This window comes from Oppia nitens, unplaced genomic scaffold, assembly GCF_028296485.1.
Source record: "Oppia nitens isolate AA-2021 unplaced genomic scaffold, nextdenovo-longstitch-racon4-pilon3 scaffold49_pilon_pilon_pilon, whole genome shotgun sequence".
Classification (NCBI taxonomy): Eukaryota; Metazoa; Arthropoda; class Arachnida; order Sarcoptiformes; family Oppiidae; genus Oppia; species Oppia nitens.
In genome coordinates, this window is record NW_026533231.1 from 1 (window position 1) to 12,380 (window position 12,380).

Here is a 12,380-nt window from a genome sequence, read left to right on the forward strand (position 1 = left end):
CAAACTAATGTAATTCTATTAATTTTTTTTTGATAAGATTTTTTGTTTGAAAAATAAAAAATATTTAATTATATATTACTATTAGATTTTTCAAAATTTGTTTTTCAAAAAAAAAATATTTAAAAAAAATTAATTAACAACATTTTAATAACAAAAACATATTGTATGTACATTTTATTTTAATATACATGTAGTTTTATAGATGTATGTATCATAAGTGTAATAATTTCAAAAATTATTAAAAATAAATAAAATTATTATTATAAATAGTATTATTTTATTTATATACATATATTATAATTTAAAATATAATCTATGATAAACTTTTCAGGAAAACTTAATGATAACTAATGTACACACATATAAAAAAATTAATATATAATAAATACAAAACATAATTTTAGTATTTTTGAAATAGTTTTATTTAATAATAAATAAAAAAAGTAGATATAATTTCATCGATTTATAAAATGTAAGACAAAAGTGTCTGGCACGGGTTTTTTTGTATGGCTATAACTTTAATATAGTAATAAAATAATACATTTTACATGTTAAAGCATTAGTACATTTGGTATATTACGGCTCCGGTAGGAGGATGGGTGCGGGGTCAGGGATGTTTGATATCTCTAAAAATACTAAAATATTTAATATTGTAATACTTTATATATGGCCCTAAAATAAAAATGCCAAGGTAATTATGTTATGAGATCAATTATTATTATGTTGTTTATAAATATAATTTAAAAAGTCTAGGTGCAATTTTTAATTAAGATCTTGTTTTTTTAAAAAAAAATATTAATAAAAAACATTTTTTCTATTATATAAATTTAGTAACAATTATTATTAAAATTTTACAAAATTATATATTACAGTATATTACAATAATTAGTGAAAATGTTTTTTATTTAATAATTAAAAAAAACTAAAGATCCTAATTAATAATAGCAAATAATTAAATTATTATTTATAAAAATAACCAATAATAGTAATATTAATCTCATTTAAAAAATATCTTGACACTTTTATTTTTTAGACCATATCTATGCTAATAAAATCCTAACATGATTCCATAGTACTTGAAAAAATTTAGTATTAAATTTATTGAAACTTTTAATTAATTTTTTTTAAAAAAAAAGTTATTACACAAATAACCGTGTCAAGTATTTTTGTTACTAATTTTTTTGTTGTTTAATATTAAAAAATCAGTGACCATCTGTTTATATAACGGAAAAAATAAGTTACAAAATATATATTTATTGCATAACAAACATATTATTAATTAATTTTTGTAGACATTTATTATTTTGTTTGTTTGTTTGTAATAATTTGTAATAATTTGTAATAATTTTTAATAATAATAATTAATTAGTAATTTTGTTACATTAACTTTTTCTACTGTACTTTATATACAGTGTATATAACTTTTATATATAATTTATTAATAGTTAAACAGTTATATATATATATAGTTTAACTATAGTAATATAATTAGGATATTAAAAAATAGTAAAAAATATATTATAAAAATTATGACAAATAATAATAATATAAATATAAATAATATAATACAAGTTTGCGACAACATTTGCGACATTAAGTTACGCCACTATCCGGTCAGATATCCGATACCTAAGCTGACCACCCGATTGCCGTTCAAACGTAATCCGCTGGACATTACTGTCGGCGGCGATGAACTAAACCGTTGGCTATACCGACAGTTCCCGACCAGTCATATATCAGTTAATAAATATATGAAACAAGTTTTTACAGCCAAACTGTGTACAGCCTATTACTATCCTAAATGTCTGGATAGGGACAGGTATTATCATATGTTACAGCATATGATCTACTATTATATAATGGACGACAAAACTGATGAACCGTCCGGTCCATTGAACAACAATAATATGGACGAATGTCGCCGAGTTTGGTCACAAGTGGCCAAACTATTTGCCGATATCAGTAGCGGCGGTGGTGGCGGCGAGGGAGACCGTATGGAGTCATATGTTCGGGAAATACAGCCAACATTTACGGACATTTATCGGTCATTCAATGGCCAACAGTGGTCGCGTTTTGTCGATACCTGGTTGGACTACGTGAACGGTAATATTGAACAAAATGAGGCCAAAAATCAACGGTTCGCTTCTCTGGATCAATTGCTAAAAGTTAGTATTAGATAACACATACACATATACATACACATACACATACACATACACATACACATACACATACACATACACATACACATACACATACACATATACATACACATACACATACACATACACATATACATATACATATACATATACATATACATATACATATACATATACATATACATATACATACACATACACATACACATATACATATACATATACATATACATATACATATACATATACATATACATATACATATACATATACATATACATATACATATACATATACATATACATATACATATACATATACATATACATATACATATACATATACATATACATACACATACACATACACATACACATACACATACACATACACATACACATACACATACACATACACATACACATACACATACACATACATACACATACACATACACATACACATACACATACACATACACATACACATACACATACACATACACATACACATACACATACACATATACACATACACATACATACACATACATACACATACACATACACATACACATATACATATACATATACATATACATATACATATACATATACATATACATATACATATACACATACACATACACATACACATACACATACACATACACATACACATACACATACACATAYACATACACATACACATACACATACACATACACATACACATACACATACACATACACATACACATACTGTACTTACTGTACTTAATATATATTATTATAATTATTAGAATCGCCGCAAAACTGCTGGTGTAATACCAACTACACTAACCCTGGAGTATGCCTACAAGTTTGAACTACCGGAGCCCGACTGGTTGGACCCGCGTATGCAAACATTGATTCAATTGGCAACCGACCAGATTATATTAGTTAACGATTTGTTTTCGTTTGAAAAAGAGATAATGGCCAACATTGGACAACAATCTCTAACTACGGGCACCGGTAGCTCATTCATTCATAATGATTACAATAATGATAGCCATATATTGCCGCAAATGGCCAACACTGTGGCCATAACTGCTGTTAAACACAAGTGTTCAATACTAGAGTCGCAGACAAACATTATTAGACGTATTGAACAATTGGAGTCAGAAATCCTAAAACTAGTTATCGATTGGGAAACCGGTGGCCGACAGTCGTTACCGTTAAGTCCCGGTGCCCGACAGTTCATCAATGGTCTACTTTATATGGTTGGCGGTAACTGTCGGTACAGTTTAGGCTGCGATCGTTATAATAATTTTATGAACTAATAATCTTTAAAAATATAATTTTTTTAAATGTTTTTTTAATTTAATTTAATTTAAAGCAATAATACATACAAATACATAAAATTTATATAAAAAAAAATTAAAAATGTATAAACAAACTTAATTTTTTTTAAAAATAATATTTTTTTAAAATTGAATTTTGTTTTTTATTATTATTTGATAATTATATTAAAAAAAACTATTTTATTTATCAATTTATTTTGTAAATTTTATAAATTACTAATTACTAAACTAATTAATTATAAATAATATATCGTGTAAAATATATATATAAATATATTTATATTACGAGTTAAATTTATTAAAAAAATAGATTAATTGTATTTTTACTATCTATTAAAATGTTAGTATCATAAATATTATTTAACAAATTTAGTTTTAATAAATCACATAAAATGTTAATAATATTTATTATCAATAACTTTATTTTACTTTAACTATATCAAAAATACTAAATAATTAATTATATTTTATTATATTTATTTCGAAAATAATTTATATATTAAATTTTTTTTTTTTGAATAATCAAGTAAGATAAATGTGTATAATTGAAATAATAGTTTTAATTTTAATACATAAAATTAACTATTAATCAAAATTATAATTATATTACAATTGAAACAGTTTTCAAATTTCAACAATCAATTAATATTTTTATTATAATTCATTAAAAATAATATTTTATCAGATACAAGATTTTTTTTTTTTTATGGTATACAAGTTATATCAATTATAAAAAAAAATATGCAATATTTTTTATGTTACAAATATGTTATAACAGATGCCTAGGATGCAAAATGTAAAATTATATTAATAAAATTTTATTTTGTTTTGATATAAAAATAAAAACTTTATATACCCCAAACATTTGTAACTTTTTTGGCAATGATGTCGTATACGACCATTGATTTGATTTATAATCATATATTTCAACCGTATCTGTTAGTTGACCATCTACATAAAAAAATATTTTTTTTTTTAAAAAAATTGTTGTATTATATAATTGTGAAAAATAGTTTTTTTAAAAAAAAAATCTATAAACGTTTTTACCTAACTAAATTCAACTAATTATTTAATTAGTTTATAATTATAATTTTTAATATCATTTATACTATTTAAAAAATTTAATATATTAGATATTCAGTATATATATATATATGTTAATTATAATTAATTGTTAATTAAATATTTATTATAACTTAAAATAATAAAAAGAAAACTATAATAAAAATTATATATACTGTATATGTTATTAATAAAATAATTATTATAATTTAAAATAAAAACCTGTTGTTTGTCCACCCAATGCATACAATTTATGATCAAATGCTATCAATTTAAAATCATTTCTATCCAATTGCATGGATGCTATAAATATTATTTAATAAATAATTAACAAATAATTAATAAAAATAATATTACTGTATAAACTTATCAATTAAATAATTTAAACAATAAATATAAAATAAAAAACAATATGTTTCTTAAAAATAAACAAACCAATTGGTGTCCATTGATTTGTTAGCGGATCATATGTTTCGCATGATTTCCAATCACTATTACCCGAACCGCCGCAAACATATATTTTATCCAAAAACGATGCTGAACCAAAATAGCCTCTTTTTATATTTTAACAAATAAAATTTTAACAAAATAAAATTAATTAATTTTATCAATTATTGACAATATGAAAAAAAAATAATTTTTAAACTAGATTTTATTGTAGTTTAATAATGTTTTTTTTTTGATTACTTATAATTTTTTTTTTTGATTATATATTCTATAAATATATTATAGAAAATGTATAGATTATAAATTAAAATTTAATAGACTATTATTTCAATAGTATTGTTACATATATTAAAACATATAACTGTATAATTTTTTATTTACTGTAATAAATTAAGCAAGATATATTTATATAAGTTTTTATATAAGATATACAGTCCATGCCAGTTAATAGTTTAAATTTGATAAAATATTATGTAATGAGTTAGCAAAGTACTGTATTTAAAACTTACCTAATATATTAACTAATTGTATACTAAGTTACCTTGCTTAGCGTGAATAGTTAACTGTACATGATATTACTAAAAAATTTAAACTTTTTTTTTTAATTAAAACACTATCTGTATATTAAAAATAAACTAACCTAGTATTAAAAATATTAAAAATCATATTAAATTATTAAAACTATGGTCTAGTTTACTTATTAATAATAGATTATAATTATAAATTTAATTCATAAACTGTTTTCATAATTATATTGAATTTTTTTCTACAGTAAATTGAGTAAATAAAAAAAAAGTTTTATACATATATATTTTTTTTAATAATTTTAATTATATGTATGATTATAATTGAAAAAAAATATATGAAACTAACCTAGTATATTTCATATTACCCATTGGTTGCCATTGTTGACTAACTGTATCATATCTTTCCATTGTATTTACATATTCACCAAATAAACCATTTTTACCCCAAATAGCGTACAGATAGCCATCGTGTGCTACCAGTGCCAGACCACGCCTTATCGTAGACATTGCGGTCGCAAAATGCCATTCATCGATAGCCTTATAATAATATTCACACGATTTTAAATCAGTACTACCTTTCAAAAAATATATATATATATATAGAAAATTGTAAATTATATATATATATATTTTAAATATGCTATTTTTAAAAACTAATATAAACAATTATTATAATAATAATAATTTTTTAAATAAATTAACATCATAGTATTAAATATAAAATTATATAATTACCATTGTCACCACCGCATACATAGATTGTATTATCAAGTACAGCTGCATCATGGTAACTTTTATTTGCATATATATATATATATATAAAATATTTTAATAATAAACTTTTTAAAAAACAAATATTTTATTAAAAAAATAGATATAATTACTGTCGTATTATATTCATCGATGCAATTGATTTCCATTGATTTGTTTGTTGATCATATGTTTCTACACTATTGAAATGTTTACCCTATTTATATAATATTTAATAAAAAAATAAATAATTTTAAAATTATTATTTTTTCAAAAAAAAATATAATAATGTACCGTTAAATTGTGTTTTATTTCCCATTATGGAAATGTCAAAGTTTATTGGAAATAATGGCAGTTTTCTCTCATATAAAAATATAGTTTTATTTTTAATTTGTATAATAATTTTTATGCTTAATTATTACCAGGGGGGTGGTAAAAAATGCGAGTTTTTTACCATATAAAAAATATATATAGTTTTTTACTTTGTATAATAATTTTCAAGCTTAATTATTTCCAGGGGGTGGTAAAAAAATGCGAGTTTTTTACCAWATAAAAAATATATAGTTTTTTACTTTGTATAATAATTTTTATGCTTAATTATTACCAGGGGGTGGTAAAAAATGCGAGTTTTTTACCATATAAAAAATATATAGTTTTTTACTTTGTATACTAATTTTTTATGCTTAATTATTACCAGGGGGTGGTAAAAAAATGCGAGTTTTTTACCATATAAAAAATATAGTTTTTTTTACTTTGTATAATAATTTTTAAGCTTGATTATTACCAGGGGGTGATAAAAAATGCGAGTCTTTTTTCTCATATGAAAATGTTAGTTTACATTTTAAAAAAAATTCCATATGTGAAATAAAACACAATTTTACGGTAAGTAATATTTATAACATACATTATTACTGCCGCCGATTGCATATAATTTTGAATCAATTGAAACCAGACTAAAGTCATCCCTCGGTGTGGACATGGATTGTATTGATTGCCAAACATTTTGATGTGTATTATATCTATAACAGTCCGAGTAATAAGTAGATCCATCGACACCACCGCATATATGGATATAACTGTCCGATAAGTCAATTGATTGCTAATAAATTAATTTTAAAAACAAATAATATAATAATTAGTTTAATAATTTTTTTTTAATTAATTAACTAAAAAAAATATTTTATAATTTTTGTTTGTTTGTTATAGATTTACATTATTTTGTTTACTATTATTATTATTAATAGGAGTTGTATTTATAAAATTAATACAATTTATAATGTAAATTAAAAATATTAAGTAATAATTGTTAAACATTTTTGTTTTGTTTTTTGAAATTATTTTTTTTTAAAACAACAAATAGTCTAAAATAATTAAAGTCTATGTTTTAACAATAATAAATTTGTTATGAAATTTTTTTAAACTTATTTATATAAAAATATTTTAAAAATTATAATTTCAAAGTTTAAGTGTTAATTAAAGTATACTGATATGATTTATAAAAACTATTAATGTTATTATTTGATAACAAATTTTTATTATAATAATTAATATTATGTTTGTTGTTACATTTAATTTATTTATTTTTTAATTGTTGATAATTAAATTATTTAACTTTATTTAATTTATATGTTAAGCTAAATATATTAATTATTTTTGTTTAAAAAATCATTATTTAAAAAAAATAATATATTTATCAATTTCAAAACAACTATTGCAAATATAAATGATTAAAATTATAGATAATTATAATCTTAATTACTTAAAAATATATATATAATCTATCTTGGAAAATTTTGTAAAAAATGACAATTATTAGTATAAAATTAAAAATAAGTACACTATAGATAAATATATAAAAATAGATAAATATTTTTTTTTAATAGTACAGTATAACAATGTACTGTACTATTATTATCAATATAATTAATAATAAATTAATTGATTTATTAAAAAAATTATACAGTATATTAATTACAGTATATTTTTACTATTAAAATGTTAGTATCATAAATATTATTTTTTACAAATTTAGTTTAAATAAATCACATAAAATGTTAATAATAATTATAATACTTAATAACTATAATTTTATTAACTATATCAAAAATACTAAATAAATTTAGATTTTATTATATTTGTTTTAAAAATAATTTATATATTAAAAAAAATTCAATTATTATTATAAATCTATATAATGTAAATAGTTGTTTTAATTTTTAAAAATAAATAATATTACAATTAGACAGTTTTGAATTTCAACAATCAATTAATATTTTATTATTATTATTATTATTCAATTAAAAAATAATATTTTATTAGATACAAGATTTTTGTTATGTATACAAATTATATATTCATTAAAATATATGCAATATATTTGTTGTTGTTTTTCACAAATATGTAATAACAGATGCCTGGTGAAATAAATTAAGTAATTTTTAACAAAAAATAATTATAATTAGTTATAATAAAAATATATTAATTTTATTATTATTATTATTATTATTTTAAAACAATTACCCCAAACATTTCTAATGGTTTTGGCAATGATGTTGTATATGACCATTGATTTGCTTTATAATCATATATTTCAACCGTATCTGTTTGTTGACCACCTATTATGATATAATATATATATATATATATTGTATAAAATTGTAGAAAATATTTTCAATAACAATGTTATACTAAAATGTTTGTATTATAAAATTAAAAAAAACTATTGATAGTACTTATAGTAATATTAGACTAAAATAATTTCATGACTAACTTTATATATTATATTTAAATAAATAAATATATAAAATAATTAATTATCATATAGTTAAAAAAAAATTTCAATAAAATATTTATTTTGTTGCTAATTTAAAATTTAAATATATTTATAATGATTGATTTAACTTAACTTAAATTAAATTAAATTAAAAAAATAACTAAATAAATATACCCATTGTTAGGCCACCCAATGCATACAATTTATCATCAAATGCAATCAATTTAAAATCACTTCTATCTAATAGCATGGATGCTATTAATATAATTAAATTTTTTTTAAAAAAAAATAACAATTAATATTACTGTATAATTATTAACAATAAAATAATTAAATTTTTCCAAAAAAAATTAAATAATTAAAATATTTTTAAAAAAAAAAAAAATAATACCAATTTGTGTCCATTGATTTGTTAGCGGATCATATGTTTCGCATGATTTCCAATCACTAGTACCCCAACCGCCGCAAACATATATTTTATCCAAAAATGATGCTGAACCAAAATAGCCTCTATTTTTTTTAAAAAAACAATAAAATAATTTTATCAAAAAATAAATAAATAAATAAAATAAATTATACCAACAAAAAAAAATTTAAATTATATAAAACTATTAAACTAGAATCTAGTTTACTTTTTTTTAAAAAAAATAATAGATTATAATTATAAATTTAATTTGATAAAATGTTTTCATAATTATATGCGAATTTATTTCTACAATAAATTGAGTAAAATAATAGTTTCTACATATATATATATTTTTTGTTAATTTTAATTATATGTATGTATAATTGGTAAATTATAACTAACCTAGTATATTTCATATTACTCATTGGTTGCCATTGTTGTTTAACTGTATCATACCTTTCCATTGTATTTGTATATTCATTCAAATTTTTACCCCCAATAGCATACATATAGCCTTCATGGGCTACCAGTGCCAGACCACGCCTTTCCATTGACATTGCGGTCGCAAAATGCCATTCATCGATAGCCTTATAATAATATTCACACGATTTGAAAACATTATTACCTAAAATTGTTAAACAGTTTAAAAAAAACAATTATTATAATAATTTTAATAGTATTTTAATATATATATATAAAATAATATAATATATAATTTTTAATTAATATAATAGTTATATACTGTGTAATATATACCTATATATATATATATATATAAAGGTATATGTATATAAAGGTATATATATATAAAGGTATATGTATATAAATGTATATATATAAAGGTATATATATAAAGATATATATATATATATATCAGGGTTGCTAAAGGATGGGGGGTTAGGGTAGAGTATGTATATATATACAATGTAATTACCATTTTCACCACCGCATACATAAATTGTATTGTCAAGTACAGCTGCATCATGGTAACTAGATTATATATTAAATTGTACAAGATACATTTAATCAATAATAATTTTAATTATTATTTTATATATATATATATTGATATACTGGCGTAATATATTCATCGATGCAATTGGTTTCCATTGATTTGTTTGCGTATCGTATGATTCAACACTATTCAAATAATTACCCTTAAGTTATATATATATATATATATATATATATATATATATATATATATTTGAAATAAAAAACAGTTTATTAATGCTTATTAAAAAAAATTAATTAATTATTTTTTTTATATATTACATACATTATAGCCGCCGATTGCAAACAATTTTTTATCGTAAGTAACCAAACTATAGTCATCCCTGGGTAGGGTCAGGGATGGCATGGACTGCCAGGTTGTGTGTGTATTATATCTATAACACTCTGAGTGATAGTTAGATCCATCCCAACCGCCGCATACATGTATATAACTATCGGAAAAGTCAATTGATTGCTATATTATCATAGAAACGAAAAAAAAAATATATTAAAATAATAATTAGTTTATATTATTAAAAAAAAATAATTTTTTTTTTAGTTAACTATAACAAAAATAATTTAAATGATTTTAACAAAAAATAAATAAATAAATAGATTTATACATTATTTTGTTGACTATTATTGTTAATAGGAGTTGTATTTATAAAGTTATTACAATTGATAATGTAAATAACAGCAGTCAAAAATATAAAGTAATAATTATTAAACATTTTGTGTGTTTAGTATTTATTTATTTTTTTTTTAGAAAAAAACAAACAAATAATCTAAAATTATTATAGTTTTTAATATAATTTTTTTGAACCTTATTTATATAAAAAAAATTTTTAAATTATAATTTCAAAGTTTAAGTATTAATTTAAGTGCTGATATGATTTTGAAAACTATTGATGTTTTTATATCTATGATATATGATATATTTGATTTATAATTATTATTTTATATTATTTATACTGTACTTAATAATTAATTGTAATCAATTTTGTTTGTTTTTTAATACTATAATTTTAATTTTTTTTTTAGATAATTAATTATTTTTTTGACCATATTTAACGTTCAAAGTTTAATCTAAATTAATTTTAATTTTTTTTATATCATAGAATAATCAATATTATTAAAAAAATAAATAATAATAAAATTTCTCAGAAATAATTATTTATCAGCTTTTAAAACTATTATTGCACTTATAAATGATATAATTATTAGATTATTTTACTAACATTTATATTTATATCTATAAGTTTTTTTTATATTGTATGAAATTGATAATTGTTATCTATATATTATTTTATACTATAAAATTAAAAAATAATAACATTTAGAAAATATATTGATAAATAAAATATGTAATATATATATATATATATATATATATTAAAATAGTTAAATATAACATTATATACATTTTATTGTTGTAATTAATAAACTCATTTATTTAAAAAATAATATTTATATTAATTATATGTATACTGTCTAAAGTATACAATAATAATAATTATTATTATTATTATCTAGCTAATAGCTAATAATTAAAAATATAATTGTAGCAAAAATTTCAACTGTTTAAAAAATAAATAATTTTTTTTACTTAATATTATGATAATATTATTATAATTACTATTTCATTAATTGACTCATATTTCTAACTTGTGTAAATAGTTTTGTGTTTGGCTGTATATTAATTGTTTGCTCAAATTTAAAATTATAATTTTTAACATTTATTATTAATTTATATAAATTTTGAAAATAATTGACTAATTTATAACAATAATCATTAATATCTTTAAACATAATTAATGAAAATCCAAAATATAGGCCAAACAGTGAGGCTATAAAACAAAAATATTCTTCAAATGTAATTTTTATTGAATATTCATTGATAATAATGGGTTCATTTAATG

At 19.6% G+C, this 12,380-nt stretch overlaps 3 protein-coding genes across 3 annotated transcripts; 1 reads left to right on the plus strand and 2 right to left on the minus strand.

Annotated features, from left to right (window-relative positions):
* Positions 1-1,572: 1,572 nt before the first annotated feature.
* LOC128959391 (uncharacterized) lies at positions 1,573-3,482 on the plus strand (the record flags this gene model as incomplete). Its single annotated transcript, XM_054305333.1, has 2 exons — positions 1,573-2,165; positions 2,964-3,482. Coding segments are annotated over 2 exons (1,112 nt in total), but the record flags the coding sequence as incomplete, so codon positions are not given.
* A 779-nt stretch (positions 3,483-4,261) lies between these two features.
* On the minus strand, positions 4,262-7,528 carry LOC128959373 (kelch-like protein diablo). Its single transcript, XM_054305319.1, has 9 exons — positions 7,502-7,528; positions 7,194-7,388; positions 6,424-6,506; positions 6,275-6,330; positions 5,886-6,114; positions 5,001-5,119; positions 4,788-4,868; positions 4,360-4,454; positions 4,262-4,285 (listed from the first exon to the last, which is right to left on the minus strand). Exons 2-9 carry the CDS (start codon positions 7,266-7,268, stop codon positions 4,262-4,264), a joined length of 762 nt encoding a protein of 253 aa, XP_054161294.1. The 5' UTR covers positions 7,269-7,388; positions 7,502-7,528.
* Positions 7,529-8,601: 1,073 nt separating this feature from the next.
* LOC128959372 (kelch-like protein 1) lies at positions 8,602-11,260 on the minus strand. Its single transcript, XM_054305318.1, has 9 exons — positions 11,085-11,260; positions 10,748-10,936; positions 10,543-10,625; positions 10,403-10,458; positions 9,871-10,093; positions 9,454-9,572; positions 9,237-9,317; positions 8,810-8,904; positions 8,602-8,703 (listed from the first exon to the last, which is right to left on the minus strand). The coding sequence occupies exons 1-9, from the start codon at positions 11,190-11,192 to the stop codon at positions 8,680-8,682; spliced, it is 978 nt and encodes a 325-aa protein (XP_054161293.1). The 5' UTR covers positions 11,193-11,260; the 3' UTR covers positions 8,602-8,679.
* Positions 11,261-12,380: the final 1,120 nt, after the last annotated feature.